An 18,432-nucleotide genomic window follows, 5' to 3' on the forward strand; every position below is an offset into this window, starting at 1 on the left:
TATCAGGACATAATAAAAAGAAAAAAATCAAAAACAGTGTCATTGTTTGTTTAACTGAAACTGAGCCAAGAAGCAGAAGCAGTGTGAAAAACTATGTTCAGCCCATGACTCTTGTAGAACCTCCTTTGTTAGCAATAACTCTTTCAGTTCACTGATGTTTGCAGGACTTGTTCACGCACAGCTTTCTTAAGGTCCTGCCACAGCACTTCAGTCAGTGTGAGGGATGGACTTTGACTCGGCTATTGCAACACATTCTTCTCTTTTTCAATCCTCCTCTTATACATTTGCTGCTGTGCGTGGGACCATTGTCTTGTTGCATGACTCAAGCTTTAGATGACAGCTGGGGGTGGCTGTAGCCCAGGAGATAGGTCACCCACTAATTGGAAGGTTGGTGGTTTAATCCCTGGCTGCTCCAGTCTGCATGCCAAAGTATCCTTGGGCAAGATAGTGAACCCCAAGTTGCTCTCTGATGTGATCGATGGAGTATGAATTTTAGACAGAAAGCACTTGGACATAGAAAAAAGTACTTATATGAATGGGTTAATGAAGAATGTTGTATAAATTGCTTTGAGTGCTTGAATAGAGTACAAAACGTTATGTAAGAACCTGGTCCATTTACATTTGACTAAAATACTTCGGTATACAGATGAGTTCATGGTCAAGCCAGTGTCTGTAACGTTCCCAGGTCCTGCAGCTGCAAATTTTAATTTATATGGTGCAAAATTATAACAGTGGCCTCAAGGTGCTTTATATTGTAATGTAAAGACCCTACAACTCCCTTTAACAGGAAGAAACCTCGAGCAGAACCAGGCCCAGGGAGGGGGGGTCATCTGCTGTGAGGGGAGAGAGACAGATTAATAATAACTAATGATTAAATACAGAGTCAAGTATAAACAGAGTAAAAAGAGGTGAATGAAGAAAAAACACTCATCCTGCTAAATGCACTGGTTTGTATGTAGTGCTTTTCTACTCTGTTTTGAGTGCTTAAAGCACTTTATAAATAGGCCTAGGCTGCTGGGAAGAACCCCAGCAGCCTAGGCCTATAGCAGCATAACTAAGGGAGGGTTCAGGGTCACCTGATCCAGCCCTAACTATAAGCTTGATCAAAAAGGAAAGTTTTAAGCCTAATCTTAAAAATAGAGAGGGTGTCTGTCTCCTGAATCCAAGCTGGGAGCTGGTTCCACAGAAGAGGGGCCTGAAAGCTGAAGGCTCTGCCTCCCATTCTACTCTTAAGTATCCTAGGAACCACAAGTAAGCCAGCAGTCTGAGAGCGAAGTGCTCTGTTGGGGTGATATGGTACTATGAGGTCTTTGAGATAAGATGGGGCCTGATTATTCAAGACCTTGTAGGTGAGGAGAAGAATTTTAAATTCTATTCTAGATTTAACAGGGAGCCAATGAAGAGAAGCCAATATGGGAGAAATCTGCTCTCTCTTTCTAGTCCCTGTCAGTACTCTAGCTGCAGCATTTTGAATCAGCTGAAGGCTTTTCAGGGAGCTTTTAGGACAGCCTGATAATAATGAATTACAATAGTCCAGCCTAGAAGTAATAAATGCATGAATGAGCTTTTCAGCATCACTCTGAGAAAGGATGTTTCTAATTTTAGAAATATTGAGCAAATGCAAAAAAGTGGTCCTACATATTTGTTTAATATGTGCATTGAAGGACATATCCTGGTCAAAAATGACTCCAAGATTTCTCACAGTGTTACTGGAGGCCAAAGTAATGCCATCCAGAGTAAGTATCTGGTTAGACACCATGTTTCTAAGATTTGTGGGGCCGAGTACAAGAACTTCAGTTTGATCTGAATTTAGAAGCAGGAAATTAGAGGTCATCCAGGCCTTAATGTATTTAAGACATTCCTGCAGTTTAACTCATTGATGTGTGTCATCTGGCTTCATTGATAGGTAAAGCTGAGTATCATCTGCATAACAATGAAAATTGATGCAGTGCTTTCTAATAATACTGCCTAAGGGAAGCATGTATAATGTAAATAAAATTGGTCCTAGCACAGAACCCTGTGGAACTCCCCATTTACATGTTTAATGGACTGGTTCTTATGTAACACTTTTCTACTCTATTTGAGCACCCACTTGCTGCAACATGCCTCATTCACACCATATTTATATAGTGCCAAATCATAACAGTAGTCAGCTCAAGGCCCTTGAAGTATCTGTAAGCTCTTTATGGAGGATAAGAAAAATGAATGAATATTGTAATTCAACTCTAAAAAAATACATGCATGAATACAACAGAACAGAATAAAAACTGATTTGAATCAAGACATAAAGTGGGGCACTAATTATGCTGAATTTGTAAGTGTGCTCACTTACAAAGAAATGAACCGTCTCTGATTTTTATCGTTGTTTAATTTTAATGGAGAGAGACAGAATAGTTATAAATTGATTTTCATGGCATTAAGTGAAAATAGTATTTGATCCCCAAGAAAAACATGACTCAGTACTTGGTGAGCACAGCGGTAAAATGCTTCTTGTAACTGATCACCAGGTTTGCACACACCTCAGGAGGGATTTTGGCCGACTCTTCACAGAAACTCTAAATCCTTCATGGTTTCTTAGCTGCTGCTCGGTAATTCAAAGCTTCAGCTCCCTGCACAGATTTCTTAGAAGACTGAGGTCTGGACACTGGCTAGGCAGTTCTTTGGGTCATACTCAGCATTTCTCTTCCTCTAAACATGGTGAGTGGGGTTCAGCACTTTCTCCCAGGCCTTCTCTGAACCATTCAGATGTTCACTGGCATGTGCCTTCATGTGTTTTCAGTCCATTGTGTCGTAGTGTGTTAGCAATGGTGTTCTTGGTGACTGTGCTCCAGCTGGCTTCACATCAATAACAAGCTCCTCCTGTGTAGTTTGAGGCTGATCCACCACCTTTCTCATGATCATCTTCACCTCATGAGGCATGGAGGTCCAGACTGAGGGCCAATCTGTGGGAGACAGAACTCTAGCTGGCTGTAGGGGATCAAATACTTATTTCTCTCAATGACATGAAAATCAATTTATAACTTTTATGCAATGTTTTTTTTTCTGGTTGATATTGTCTCTCACCATTATACCACAAAAATTAGACACTGTTCATTTCTTTCTGAGCACAGTTACAAATTCAGCAGAGGATCGAATAATTATTTTCCGCACTGTATCACTTTGACTTTTTGCACTTTCTCTGCACATTGCAGTCTGACTTCAGGGGCCCTGATTTAATTGAGTGCATTTATCAGCACCTGGCGGCTCCTTACCCTCTTAATTCCTATGGAGGCAGTAAGGGTGTACAGTACTTAATTATTTCACACTGCTTCTGCAATTTGGTTTAGTTTTTGCTAAATGAATAATTACACAGTGTAATATGTTGTTGTTTGTCTCAGTTTGCATTTACCTAATTTTAAGCCCTGGTAAGGATCAGGTGATCGATGCCCTGAAACCTAAAACGTTGGCTGCACTCTCATCTTCACACAGATCACTTCATGTTCTGAGATGTTTTGGGGCACCTCGCACACAGCATATTTATCTCCCCCACAAGCTTTACGTTGTGTTTGTTGAAGTAGTTGATGGATACTGAGGTCCTCTTTGGATCGTTCTCCTGTTGGCCGGCTCCTCCCCCAGTACCCTGTTGGAAAGGCCAGCCTTTTTCCACCTTGATGGTTGACAGCTGGATATTTGCATCCAGAACATCTGCCAAGAGTCCTCGTTTCCATGGCTGATCCAGATGTTGCTTTTTCAGACTTCAGATGGTGACTTTTGCAGTGCAGCTGCAGGTAAAGCTTCACTCTGATGGCTCTACTGTATCAAGACTCTCTGTAAAGTGTCAGTTAAACCTTCCTGCAGTAATCAGTGTTGGGTATAATGTATTCCACAGTAACATGTTACTGTAATTACAATTACATCTTTGCAATGTAAAGTGTTATTGTAGTAAATTCAGGAATTGCGATACACTTACAACAAATGCTGGAACAAACCCGGCAGACGTTTTAGCTGATTTGAATGTCTTCTGTCTCACAATCACGTCACTCTCCAAACACCGAATCACCGACGTAACGCAGGTCCTGCGCCAGATCAGCTGACGGTGTGAGCAGGTGGCAGAGGCCCGGGTTTGAGTCCGGCCCATGGCCATTTGCTGCATGACTTCCGCTGCTCTTTGTCCCTACTTTCCTGTCTACTCCTGACTGTCATACTATTCAATAAAGCCAGAAAGGCCAAAAAAAAAAAAAAAAATCATAGGTCCTATTGCCCATAACTTTCCTTTGACCTTAACCTTGAGGTCAAGATTCAAACTTGTTTAGTAGCTGCATCTATGGTGTGAATGTGAACATCCTAGGTTGTTCTTGTTCTTGAGTTATCACGTTCACAAAATGTTCAGAGGACCCTGACCTCTGACCTTGACCCAATTATAATAACAATGTAATCAGGTGATGTAGGGGTCATTGGTGTTCTTTCATGCAAATTTGGTGTGAATCGGACCGATAGGCTTTAATATTGTCAGACACACATACCAAAAACAATGGAGTTTCTACATAACTCCCATCAAACATGCCTTTTTCTTAATGCACAATCAGCTGATCCAGTTTGTGTGCCGAAGGACGATAGTGCAGCGGGCCACAGCTTTACAGAGTGGAGATATGGACTTTACTTTTATTTTTATTGCATGGAAGACAAGAGCGTGATGGTAAAGTGCAAACTGCATCCAGGACAGAAACAGCAGCACTGTACTGCTAACACAACTTTGGCAGCAAACAGCAGGCTAGCACAAAGCTAGCCAAGAAGCCACAGTGATGTTAAAGCTGAGAGTGTGCTGACCCCAGTGCTGCAGACATGGCCTGATTTTCAACAGGTAACAAAGGCAGTGATCAGCAGTGCAGCTCGTAGAGCCGCTGCTTCAAAGTCAAAGGAAGGTCCAGCCGGTCTGTGGGACCCTCAGGGTCATATAGTCCCTGATTATTATGTGACAGTGCATTTTAGGTCACGTTACGAAGTAATGTGAATGTAATGTAGTGTAATGGTTATGTAACATACTGCATTACTTTTAAGAAAAGCAGCACGTTATGTTTTTGAGTAATGACCCCAGCACTGCCAGCATGTGTGATTTATCTACAAGAACTGAATTTGTCCTCACAGAACAAGGACTGAATAATCAGGGAGTTCTTCATCCCCACCGTCACCAAGTGCTGCTCAGGTTGTAGGTATGAGGCAGCTGCTGTAGTGAACTGGTGCTATAGGAATAAAACAGAAGCTGTACAGAGCTTGTGCTTGACTGTGGGGAAATAGAGCATTGATAATATGAGAGATAATGAATAAATTGCTGTCCAATGATGTAGTCTCTGAGGTTTAAATACACAACCATAATAAGACCCTAAATGACCATTAACTGTTATGAAGCTGGAAATAACTTTAGGAGGGAATTAATTGACTGAAAATACATCTGATGAGTTAAGGACTTCATTTTATATGTAGGTTATGTACATATTTATACTTTTACACACAGTAAATATCCAAAAATGCAAAAAGGTGCAGCTTTGATGAAGGATCACTGATGGTGCTGAGAAACTCTAATTAAAATATGTGATTCTGAATTTCTGGATTCCTCCTGTTTCTTTTAATCAGGTCAAACATGATGGAATGATGTAAATGTGTGTTTGGGAATAACGCGTCACACACAGTCAGTGCTGCAGTCTGGTGCTTTATTTGAAGTAGTGTCAGTTTAAATCCTGCCATTTTCACAGGATCACAGACTGAGTGTGCTGCCTCTGACAGGCCTGTCCCAAACTCTGCTCACACACAACTTACTCAGCGTTTAACAAAAAACAAACAAAAACAAAGCTCTGACAAACAACAAATAACTTCCTATCATGTGCTGTTGCTCAGAGTAAAGGGCGCCTCTGGACGCTCGCTTCAAGCAGGAAGTCCACACGTTCCTTCAAAGAAAGGCTGATTACGAGCTCGTTAAAAAGAGCAGCTAAATAAAAGCAGACACATCGATGGAGATCCATGACTGTAAAAAGCAGAGCAGACGGTGATAGATACTCCAGTGTGTGTATTTCAAAGGTGGGGGGGGCTGCACGTCCCTCCCCATGTCAGTGCAAATCATTGTTCCCCACTCTATTAATAGACTCTTACACAAAATAAAATTGTAAAGGCAGTTTGTTACATTATGCACTTCTGTTGTGACTCTCTATACTTCATCATAACAGTATGTACAATAGTTTATATTGTTGGTGCGCAGCTCTATTTACATTTCTATTCACAAACATACAGAGCTGCTGTAGGAGGGGTCACCTACAGCCATCAGAGGTCACAGAAGCACAAAGGCCCGGTGGGTACCGCTGTGAAAACAACACTGCAGCACACGTTCTCCTCTATCCTGTAAAAACACCAGGTCATGTGACTCCACTAACTGCACGTGGATCTGTACCCAGTGCCCTACACTGCTGTTTGTCAAAATGGATTAAAAAGCTGCTGTCTGCAGAAATCAAGTAAATGGCAACACGCTCTCAGGATTACGTCCCACAGACAGCATTTCAAAAAGTGCTCATCAGGATTCAAGCAGTAAGCAGTCTTCGTTCTCAGTGGAAGGAAGCATGAGCTGCTGCTCGTAGTACAGACTCTTGGCGTAGTTGATCTCTTGAGATATTTTGATGGCGAGGCTCTCGCTTTTGACATGGACCTGCAGGAGGAGCGTTCAACAGTTACTACACAGTGAAAACCCTGAAGCTGGATCACACAGAGGAGCAGGCGCAGCTGCTGGAACATCAGCCTTTTCATGCAAAGAGCATAACACACAGCCTACATGTTTTTTATAATTCAAAGCCTCGTCCAGCTGTTTACTGACATTTGTCATGTTTAATGGGGGGGGGCTAACATGGCTATGATGAATTTAGCTGATGTGCATTTCATAATTTGATTAAAAGGATATCCTACCTCATAAAGAGCATTTGTTACAGAAAGCTTTCTTGGTCTTCTAACCCACAGCCTGACCGTGACTGCTCCTGTTAACTACACGTTCATCAGTATTTCTGAGGATTATGTATCAGCTGGCTTTATTGTAAACAAGCCACATGAAGGCTCCCAGGGCACACGTGGGCTGGAGCCTCTCTGAGTGCTCTCTGCATGTTTCCTCCAGGTGCTCCAAACACACGCATGTGATTCTAAATTGGCCGTGAATGTGAGGTACAGCAAAGCACTGTGTGACTGGCTTATGGTTAAATATGGCTTATAGTCTTAAGCTCTGTAAGTGGTCCGCAAGAGTAGACAGTGCTCTGCTAATGTCAGTTCATTTTCATTCAATAGTTAGGAGAGCTTAAATCTCTTGTGGCCCCACGTTGACGTGTGCCACAGTATCAGGTTACAAGATGAGCTCTGCGCTCTTTTAGCCACTGAACACAACAGTAAGCCACCCTGAGGCATTTCTGTGTGCAGCTCTGTGAACATGACACAAATAAACCCTGGTTCCCTGCGTGCTGACTGAAGTGCTGTCTGCATTAGACCAAGCAGGACAAATAAAACCCAAATCAGCTGCTCAGAGAGAAATCAGAACAGCAGAGGAAGAATCCAGAGATGTCCCAAATGAAACTCACCATGGGCTTCTGGTGGGAGGGGCCGGGAATTGCCACACCACTGCTGGTATTCTCAGCCTTCTTGGTGAGCTGCACATATACCTTCCCGTGATCCTTAGATACCAGACAGTGATAGAGGTCGTCGTATTTGACCTCCAGGAAGATGGCTTCACGATCCACGTAATCACCCGGCTTCAGGAAGTAGATGACTTTGGAGGAGATGAGTACGCAGTAGCTGTCGATGGGCTCGACGGCGATGAAGCTGGTGTGGAAAACAACAGGGTGAACTCTGCTGAAGCTGCAGGTAATCAGCTGTAAGCACACACACAATGAACTGAGCGGCACTCACAACTCAGAGTGAATGTTGTCAGTGAGGCGGAACAGCTGCTCCTGACCGTCCGCCTGTGTGGCTGAGTACCGAGGCAGCAGACCCTGGGGCCCCTTACAGCAGCGGGGCTTCCTCACACGCTGAGCACCGAGCCTGAACAACAACAGAACACAAACACTTCACACACCGCACACCTCCTGACCCAGCACGTTCACTTTACTACTGATCAGTTATCGTGTGGCTTCTGTGCTTCCGTTCATCAACAGAACTCCTTTTACTGTCATCTCTGAACGTGTTAGCAGGACCACCTGTGGAAACGGGAATGCCTTTAGCCTCAGCACAGGTGTGCAGGTACACCTGAGGCCAGCAGCAAACACGCTGACAATATAAAACAGAAGCTGCCACATTATAAAGGAAGAATTCATGGGTGCTGCAGCTTTTTCCTGGTTAAGATTTAAATGTATTTATTATTATTTTTTAATTAATTCTTCACGATATAAAAACATGGACCAAGGTCTGAAAAGGCCTTAAAGGTACAGTCAGTCATTTTTTGAGGGTCTAAATAGAAAAACTGTGTTTAATTAAGAAATTGATGCATTTTCATAAACTTAGAATTAATACATTAAAAATACGTAGCAGCAGCTGCTGGTCTGTGGAAGCTGCCATGTTCTCCCAACATCTGGGACAACCCGGGAAGGACGTCTGCGTTCCCGAAAAACCACATTTTACGTACACCATCTTTCCAAAAATGTTCACATATGAACCTGAGTGACATTCATTCTTAACAGGGTGACATGATGGCAGTCCTCCCTCGGCAGCTATAACAGCTTCAACGTTTCTGGGAAGGCTTTCCACAGCTTTAGGAGTGTTTATGGGAATTTTTGGGAACTGTAATTATTGTATGGTCTTTACAAAATAAAGCACCGTGAGGTGACCGTTGTTGTGGTGAGCACTGAAGTTCAGAGCTTTATGTCTGAAGCAGTTTGAGCCTTCTGTAGCCAAAACCACGAGGCTGCTGACAGTGAAGCAGACTGCAGATTCAAATATTAATCATAGCCACCAAACACTGAGAGGAAGCCCAGTATACGGTGAGCCTGGCTTCCTTCAATCAATCAATCAAATCCATCCATCCATCCATCCATCCATCCATCCATCCATCCATCCATCCATCCATCCATCCATCCATCCAGAATATCCTGAAGACTCCTAGCTGACATGAGGAGAGAGGAAGGTCAAAGGTCAGTTACAGAACTTGACTGTTGTGATTTGGTGCTATATTAAAAAAACTGAATTGAACTGAACTCAGTTACAGCCAATAATTCACACTCCCGTCCACACCTGCAGGCAGAGTGGCCCGACCTGCACATGGTCAGAACAAAAGCTGGCCTATGTTCAGCTCCAGGTTCTCTAACAGAACCTTTACAGCAGCCTGTAAAAAGAAAAAACCTCCAGTGTGATTTTGGAAAATATTTCCTGCTCTCCCTGAAATAAAAACTCACAGCTCACGTTCAGTATTAGCAAAAGCTCATGTCCATGTTTTTTCTGTACGTTCCTACAAATCACGTTCACTTAGCTATACTTAGCTTTACTTATCACTTAGAAAATAACATCTTTTCTCATAATATCCAGGTAATAGACTCGACCCACCTATGATTACTGAGACTAGCCATGTCCCGGACCGTCTGGGCTGTCTCTGATGCAAAATCCAGAGCTCCAGCCACCGGTTTGGTCACAGTGCCAACCAGGCCTTTACCCAGGCCAGAGAAGAAGCCACTGACTCCACCCTCTGTCTTCACCCCCTCCACTGTGGAAGTGATGATGCTCGTCATGCCTCCAATGATACCTGAGAGAGAAGAGGTGGGAAAGTGTATCTAAAAGGATGTACCAACTTGCAGAAATGCTGGCTTCAAGGAGTACAGGGTGGGCTTGATCCAAAACCAATATTACCATACTATTTATGCCAGAAAAATGAGTCACTATGTCCCATTACTTATTCCACTATATGGAGAGAGACACTGGGCCACCTCCACATGCTTAAGCAGCTTGTGGGGGTGTACTACAGGAGCAGCTTGGGTGCAGTTTTTGTGCCGTTAATGCCAGAGGAGGTTTGGACCTGAGCAGTTCTTGCTAGTATTTTAGATACTGTTTCTCCTTGTGGCTAAGTGTTTCTCACTCTGTTTCCAGTTCACCAGTCTCAGCTGTTTAGGTGGTGCTACTTTGAATGTTTCTCACTCCACTGCAGCATTACAGGACAGCCATACCCCTCAAGGCACTGAACATTTGCACTAACTGCAGCTGGATGCCATGACCAGAGTGGCTGAAGCCTGTGCTCAGCTCCTTTCCAGGTACTAAGCACCACAGGTGATCCCCGCAGACTAGGAAGAAATGAAGGGGTGGTAAACCATTGGCACACTGGCCCCAGAGTTTGACTACATTAAGGCTGTACTCCTTAACCTGCAGCCCAGCAGTTCCTCTGCTGCTATAATCAGGGGTGAAAGTACGGTCCAGTACTGCGTACTAATAAAAGATTCAGCAGTACCTGGAAGAGGGGGAGCGGCTGTCTGCTGTAAAGCCAGCATTCAGAACGGCTGCAGTCACGGCTGCACTTTGGGTCAGAATAGATCCACTAGCAATAATCAGTCTAAAACACGACTTAATTAGTTAATAAATGTTTTTTTGTTCTCATTTCAAATTGTTTCTGAACTCTTCGTGCTTTGCTGGAGCCTCAGTTCTCCAGCTTCTCTCCCCTCTGAGCTCGAGGCTTTCGTCAACGGCCTTTAAAACGTTCACCGTTATGACTGATGTCTGTCTGCTCGATACAAAATATCTCAATTAAAAGCGAAGAGAGATTAACTCATTGTGTTTCATGTTATTCTGCTCAATTTCAACAACACAGCACAGCTCGAAGACACTGCTTATGACCAGAGATTTCATTTATGCTACACCAGAGTGCATTCACCTCCAAAACACAGAGGCTGCCACAGGCACTGAGGTTTGAGAAAGTTTGGTGATTTTTTATTTCCAGAAGTTTTGTGTTGGTGGGCAGAGGCAGAATACAGATCCTTCCACAGTGTCATGTTTTGGCCCCTGTAGAGGCTGCTACCTTCAGGGCCTTCATCACACATGTTCTTCAACTGTCTGCCTGGCATAAATCCACGACCAACAAGCTGTAGGGGCTGCGCATGAACTCTGTTACGGTCCCGTCAGTTTGAGGTCTGGACTTTGACAGCCCAGATTATTACCCTCCACTAACATGCTGGCAGTGGGTATGAGGTGTTTGTGCTAATATGCTGTGGCTGGTTTTCTCTGAATGTGGTGCTGTGATTGTGTCCAAACATCAACACTTTGGTGGAACCTTTGGAATTCAAACCTCATCTCCATAGCTGATTAAACAAAGACTGACTCGGTGTATTTAATATGGGCCTGAAAAATACCACCGTTACTGAGTTATAGTTCAGTTTGTTTCTGTCTGCAGTTGTGATTTAGTCGACAATCTGAGCAAATTGTGTAAGAAATCTACACTGAAACACTAGTTATTCCAAAGATTTTCTCCATGTATAAACTCTTCTAGTGTCATCTGTCATTAAATGATGTGTGAGCTTTGACCATAAATATGTAGTTTCAATAAGAATTTGTTCTCCCCATTTTTCAGCATTTTAACATGTAGACAACAATCCGAGCGCTCTACATAAATGAACTTTGAAGGGTTTGGGAGATCCTAAGTCTTCATTCAGACACTCACTGAATTATTCTTGCACAAACATTAACTAGACAAAAGAAACGTTTTCATGCTGTACCATGAGCCAGTCCATGGATCCCTGCGACCAGGTGCTCTCCACTGGTGGCTCCGTGGTATCTGATGTATTCTCGCTCACTCTGGTGCCGGTTATCCATAGTCTTTCCCAGCCCATCTGACAAAGTCCCTGCAAACTGACACAAAAAGCAGAGCTCCATCACACTGCTTTTCTACTACCACAGTTTACACATCTACAGTTATGAGCTCATCTGTGTATTAACAAAGTAGACATCAACAAGAACATTGTGGTCAGAAGCTTACATACACTCATTGTGGGCATGAAAAGTATACATACAGGAACACAGGATACTTAGGCTCCCTGTCAAATCCCAAGATCTAACAGGGAGCCAATGAAGAGAAGCCAATATGGGAGAAATCTGCTCTCTCTTTCTAGTCCCTGTCAGTACTCTAGCTGCAGCATTTTGGATCAGCTGAAGGCTTTTCAGGGAGCTTTTAGGACAGCCTGATAATAATGAATTACAATAGTCCAGCCTAGAAGTAATAAATGCATGAATGAGCTTTTCAGCATCACTCTGAGAAAGGATGTTTCTAATTTTAGAAATATTGAGCAAATGCAAAAAAGTGGTCCTGCATATTTGTTTAATATGTGCATTGAAGGACATATCCTGGTCAAAAATGACTCCAAGATTTCTCACAGTGTTACTGGAGGCCAAAGTAATGCCATCCAGAGTAAGTATCTGGTTAGACACCATGTTTCTAAGATTTGTGGGGCCAAGTACAAGAACTTCAGTTTGATCTGAATTTAGAAGCAGGAAATTAGAGGTCATCCAGGCCTTAATGTCTTTAAGACATTCCTGCAGTTTAATTAATTGATGTGTGTCATCTGGCTTCATTGATAGGTAAAGCTGAGTATCATCTGCATAACAATGAAAATTAATGCAGTGCTTTCTAATAATACTGCCTAAGGGAAGCATGTATAATGTAAATAAAATTGGTCCTAGCACAGAACCCTGTGGAACTCCATAATTAACCTTAGTGTGTGAAGAAGACTCCCCATTTACATGAACAAATTGGAGTCTATGAGATAAATATGATTCAAACCACTGCAGTGCAGTACCTTTAATACCTATAGTATGCTCTAATCTCTGTAATAAAATGTTATGATCAACAGTATCAAAGCTGCACTGAGGTCTAGTAGGACTCTTCAAATAAACCATCCCTCTGTAGATGACCTGTTAGGTTGGCTGGAGATGAGTAGTGAGTAGTTGTGGTGTGTTATTAGCATTGTTAACAGTAGTTAATAGTTAATGTTTTGATTTCCAGCCAGTATTGAAACATAATATAAATCATAATAATATGAATCTAAAAGACTTAAAAAAAAAAAATCCATTTAATAACCACTTATCCAATTCAGGGCCACAATGAGGAGCTGGAGCCAATCTTAGGGCAAGTGGTGGGGTACAACCTGGACAGGTCAGCAGTCCATCAAAAGACTAACACAGAAAGGACAGATCACCACTCACACCTACAGCCAATTTAGAATAACCAGTTAAGGTAACGCGTGCATTTCCTTCCTGTGGGAGAAAGCTGGTGTACCAGGAGCATGCTGAGAACATACAAACCAGCTGGCAGGTGTATGCAAAGCAGGGATTTCTGATGATTTTATCAATACAACAAGTAACCAAACTTAAAAAGAGGCTACCATATACATACCTTGGCTGCAGAGTTGGACACACCGTGGGTAACACTGCGTATGAGCCCACCCACATTGCCATGCTTGAAGAGCTCAGTCATGCCCTCAGAGACGTCATTGAGGAGGCCCATGGGGTTCCCCAGGAAGTCCACAGAGCCAAGGATCTGAGCCGCTTGGCTGATGAGCTCCTTCAGACAGAAACACTGCACTGTAAAGACCTGACACAAACTAGACAGTCTACCACATCACATGGTACCTCTGTCCATGTGATATATATCTTTGTAGCAACTTATAGTGGATTTAATTGAAGGATCCTTCTTTCCTAAAAAAACTACACAAAACAAAAAACACAAAAACGGTGCTCTGACCTCATGCTACCAGCAGTGACTCTGACCATAGCCAAATGCAGAACTAGTGAAAAACAGTCAGAAAAGATGAGGAGAGAAAAATGTGAGTGTCCTCCACCTGTAACCCATTCCTGTTTGGGGGGTGTCTCATTGTTGCCCCTCTGGTGCACCTGTTGGTAATTTCATGAACACCAAAGCAGCTGAAACTGATTAATAACTCCCTCTGATACTGACTGACCACATCAATATCACAGGTACTATACTCAGTGCTTTACTCTGATTAAAAAGTGTTCCTTTATTTTTATTTTTTGAGCAGTGTATCATCTGTGTAGTGACTCTGTGCAAAGGTCACTTTTGTTTTAATTAAATTAGGTAACAGATAAGCTCAGCTGAACAGAGCTTCTTACCTCTCTGAAGTGTTTAAGGATGTCATTGATGATGATCTCCTGTGTCTCGTAGGGGTGCACTCTTGTGAACGGGTACATGTTGATCACAGCGTCTTCAAAGCGAACCAGAGGAAAGCCGAGGGTACCTTTCAGAGCCTAAAGTGACCAACAAACGTCAAACACAAATAAGACCATTAACAAGGCAGAGCAGCAGGTGGAACAACAAGTATTAGCATGGCATTTCTCCAGTCTTTAGGTTGATTTTATGCCACGTCTAAAGTCGGGCTTTAATCACATTATTAGTGCTGGTATGAAACAACTGTTTCAAAACCACAGTTCCTGTGGGGGCCGGCTTCAAACAGGAGTTCATTCCCTTAGACTCCCAAGTTAATGTGTTTACAGCCTGGTAAGCTAAATTATTTTGGATTTTATAGCTTATCCCACCCTCATAACAGCTGTAGGGGAATTTTCTTCCCCTGTAGCTAACAGCTGCCTGCCAGACTTCACCTCTGCTCACTGAGGTCAGCGATCTGGACCTCTCAACCATGTTTGGGTCATTGGTGGATAATTTTTAATGGACTTATCTGACAAATAACAGGCAGTCTGTGTGATACACAGCAAGCCACATTAGTACTGATGAGCAGATATGCTTGTGTGTGTTGCATCATACAGTTTATGGATGCAGTATCCAGTATATGAGCTACACTCGGCTCCAGTTCTTATGATGACACGATTTTATGGTATGACATCATATGCTGATCAGCCATCGCACTAATACTAAAAGTGTGTATGCACAAATCTGTACATAAACGGTGTGTATGAATGTTTCACACACAAATCTGTGATCTATCAATACTTTTATGACTGTTTGTACATTAGGATCACTTGTATGAACAAATACATATGTTCATATATATACATATATATATATGAACATATCCCATTATCACTTCTAACCCAGCTCTGTCCCACGGCTGGATGCAGATAGTATGGTGATTGCACACTGCTGTTGGTTCTGAATGATTTTGATTTACTAACTCATGCATGGTGGTGAGAACAGAACGGACAGCTTCAAACCTCCAGAGGTTAAAAATGCTTCCATGCAAATATTAGTTATTGAGGCCCTTCGATCCTCTCCTGTAGATAGAAGGCAGCGTTCTGCTGTGAAACCTTGTGTCCTGGTACCTAAATGTTGCTGCAGAATCAAAAACTGTTTTGGCAGCACAAGGGAGACCTACACAGTATTGGCAGGGCTGCGGCTGACTGTACTCCCATTCAATCAAGAAGTCGATATTCCCAAAACGTTAAACGATTGCTTTGAGATAACATCTGTTAATGTGTACCAGAACGCTACTCTGGACATGTCGCTGTCTATCAAAGGTGCTGCACTCTGCATAATCAAAGGGATAATCGATTAAAAGCTGGGTAAAGAAAAAGTAAGAGAAGGAAAAAAGGTGCATGTTTGGTACCTTGAGCTCAGCAGGCAGCTTGTGAGAGGTGAAGACGCTCAGTTTGACCTGAGGGAGGCTGATCTTCAAGTTCTCAAAGTAGTAACGCTTGGGCGGTCCTGAGTCCTCGCTGGGCTTCTCACGGAGGTTTTCATCCAAATTCTCCAGCTCTGCATTATGATAGAAATGCTCTGATTGTTTCCCCACAGCCTGTCACCACTACAACAATGATGCTGAAACAAAGACCCACCAGCATCTGTCTGTCCATATCCACAGAAGCTGAGCAGCTTGAGCAGCAGCTTCTCCTCGATGATGACAGTGAAGCGACGGGCCGTCACCATCAGGTGCTGCGGAGATATCACGGTTACATAATTAGCCACAACACTCTGGCACAACAAAGCTATCTGCTTTATTAAGAAAATGATGTGCTCAGTTAAAAACGGCTTCCCTGAAGTGCCTACGACACAGCAGTGTGAGGCACTCACCTTGTAGAGATCAGTGAGCATGAGGCTGCTAGGAACCTTGACTGAATTGACTTGCAGGGCCGGGCCACTGTCGTTTACACCGCTGTCACTGGAACTGGGAGTCACACACAGCACGACAGGCTGGGTGGTACCCAGGAGCTGATTATCCACCTGATAACCACAACACGACAAACCGAGTATTTATACAGCAGGAGTTAGCACAGCAGTCACTACATATGAAGTACCGAGACAGTAGCAGAGATTTCTTGGCCACACAGTGGATTTGAAATTAAACATTTTTCTTATTCATTTATCGGTTTTCTCAAATGCTTTTATGGTTCTATGTGTCTTATGTGTCTAACTGAGCTGTCAAAGGGTTAACACAGGGAGAGACACAATCATTCACACACTCATCCAAGCCTTCAGCCAATGACCAGTCAGCAGTTAATCTAACAAACATGTCCTCAGACTGTGGAAGACCACTGGAGAACCCACACAGAAACAGGGACAACATGCATGTCTGGATTTGGACCCAGGACGTTCTTGCTGTGAGGCAACGGTGCTGACCACTGCACCACTCTGCCACCCATTCTTAATAAACCCCATTAAAAATCTACATTTCAATCAAATCTTGGTTCCTTCATTTCAAGTCAGTTGTGTGTCCTTTGATAACATGAGCCAGCTAAGAAACAAAATGTGTTACAGTTTGGACAATGATGTGCTTGTAATTTTTACACTGTAACAGCTGTACTGCAGCTGTTTCTTCATTTCTCTACCTTCAGTTCTGATTTTATCTTTTCATTTACCAGCTTGGATTCAGGAGACAGACACCCTCTCCCCACCCCACCCTGTGATCAGGTGACCCTGAACCCTCCCTTAGTTATGCTGCTATAGGCCTAGGCTGCTGGGGGGTTCCCATGATGCACTGAGTGTTACTTTTCTGAGTGTGTCTCTCCCCCCCCAGCAGATGTCCCCCCCCTCCCTGAGCCTGGTTCTGCTGGAGCTTTCTTCCAAGTGCTGCTCATAGGGGGTCGTTTACACTGTTGGGTTTGCTCTGTATTATTGTAGGGTCTTTACATTACAATATCAAGTGCATCGAGGAGACTGTTGTGATTTGGCACTATGTAAATAAAATTGAATTGAACTGAATTATTGTTCTATAAGTCTTAACATATGATCGTAAAGCCTAAACTTCAATTCTGTTTCTATTTATTCTTTAGTCGCCACCAAAGCTGCAGCTGAGAGAATAAAAACACTGGGGGGCTAACTTAGCAAGCTGCTAACCAGTTTCATGTTCATCCTGATCACCCATGTTAGGGTAAGAATCCAGATAATGGAACGATACCCTGGGTATAGCAATTCAGTGTGAACTTGAACAGTGCTTAACAAATCAGACTACTTGCAATAAAACAAGAGAACACATACTTTAGAAATCTGTCAAAAACTTGTTTAAAACTTATTAATATAACATAATAAAAATATAACATATAACATAATAAAAATTATTATATGTTATATAAATAACAAACCAAATTCATGTTTTTATACCCATATTTGAGCGGGCACACTGGACAGTGTAACATTAAAACTATTTTTCCTGTTAATAAAAACTGTGATTTGGCCTCTTAATCAAAAATTTACCATTTCTTCTGCTTTTTTGTAAAACTGTAAATAATGGATAACAACAATAATCATCTTTTGGCATTAAAATATAACTTTGACTAAAGAGCTTGCACAGAAACATAAACAATTGTTTTGGTAATCACCAATACTTCAGGGCAGCTGTGGCAGCAACCTTACACTGGGTGGAGGTCTGATGCATTTACTGTGGATGTTCTCACCTGTATGTTCTGGATGCTGAGCTCCAACACTTCATTGGCAGCAGTGCAGGTGAAGTGGACATCTATACCAGACAGGGTGGCGAAAGCAAGCTCCTCAGGAACTTTGTTGACCAGAGACAGACCCAGACCCTCCTCTAAGGTCACCAACACCTGAGCATGAATACAAAGAAGGCTTCAGAACACTGTAAGGTTTTGTAGAGAGCCGCACTATAAAACTAAAGTAAAAATAATAGAATAATAAACTGTAGACTCCTTTACAGGATCCAACTCTGACTCAGGAAAGGAAATACACATCAAGATTTATAAGACAAAACTTTACGTGTGCATGAGAAAACTAAAAAGTCAGACACCATTTCAGATAAAAGAGCTATGTGAGATTTTCAGCACTTAAACACAGATTGAAGCTCCATTTTATGCCCACATTGAATATCACAATCTCCAGTCTACATCTAATGTCTGTGATGGAGAATAAGAGTAACAGGTGGCTGGTTAACAATGACACATAATATTGACCTACATTATGACACCAGGCACGCCTCCGAGCTGAGATTTCTTCGGTGTAAAATTATTTCTCTTTAACACTCAGAGCCATCAGTGTTAAACTCTCAT

General features: G+C 42.6%; 1 protein-coding gene across 1 annotated transcript in view; it reads right to left on the reverse strand.

The window, feature by feature from the left end:
• Positions 1 to 5,666: 5,666 nt before the first annotated feature.
• The window catches only part of vps13d (vacuolar protein sorting 13 homolog D), an 81,863-nt gene continuing 69,097 nt past the window's right edge, over positions 5,667 to 18,432 (reverse strand). The window contains 11 exon segments of the mRNA XM_030733006.1: positions 5,667 to 6,670; positions 7,581 to 7,821; positions 7,909 to 8,040; positions 9,535 to 9,730; positions 11,685 to 11,817; positions 13,358 to 13,525; positions 14,092 to 14,226; positions 15,540 to 15,688; positions 15,769 to 15,865; positions 16,004 to 16,153; positions 17,824 to 17,973. Of these exon segments, the coding sequence (XP_030588866.1) occupies positions 6,539 to 6,670; positions 7,581 to 7,821; positions 7,909 to 8,040; positions 9,535 to 9,730; positions 11,685 to 11,817; positions 13,358 to 13,525; positions 14,092 to 14,226; positions 15,540 to 15,688; positions 15,769 to 15,865; positions 16,004 to 16,153; positions 17,824 to 17,973 (1,683 nt within the window). The 3' untranslated portion in view covers positions 5,667 to 6,538.

Source organism: Archocentrus centrarchus, chromosome 7, assembly GCF_007364275.1.
Source record: "Archocentrus centrarchus isolate MPI-CPG fArcCen1 chromosome 7, fArcCen1, whole genome shotgun sequence".
NCBI lineage: Eukaryota > Metazoa > Chordata > Actinopteri > Cichliformes > Cichlidae > Archocentrus > Archocentrus centrarchus.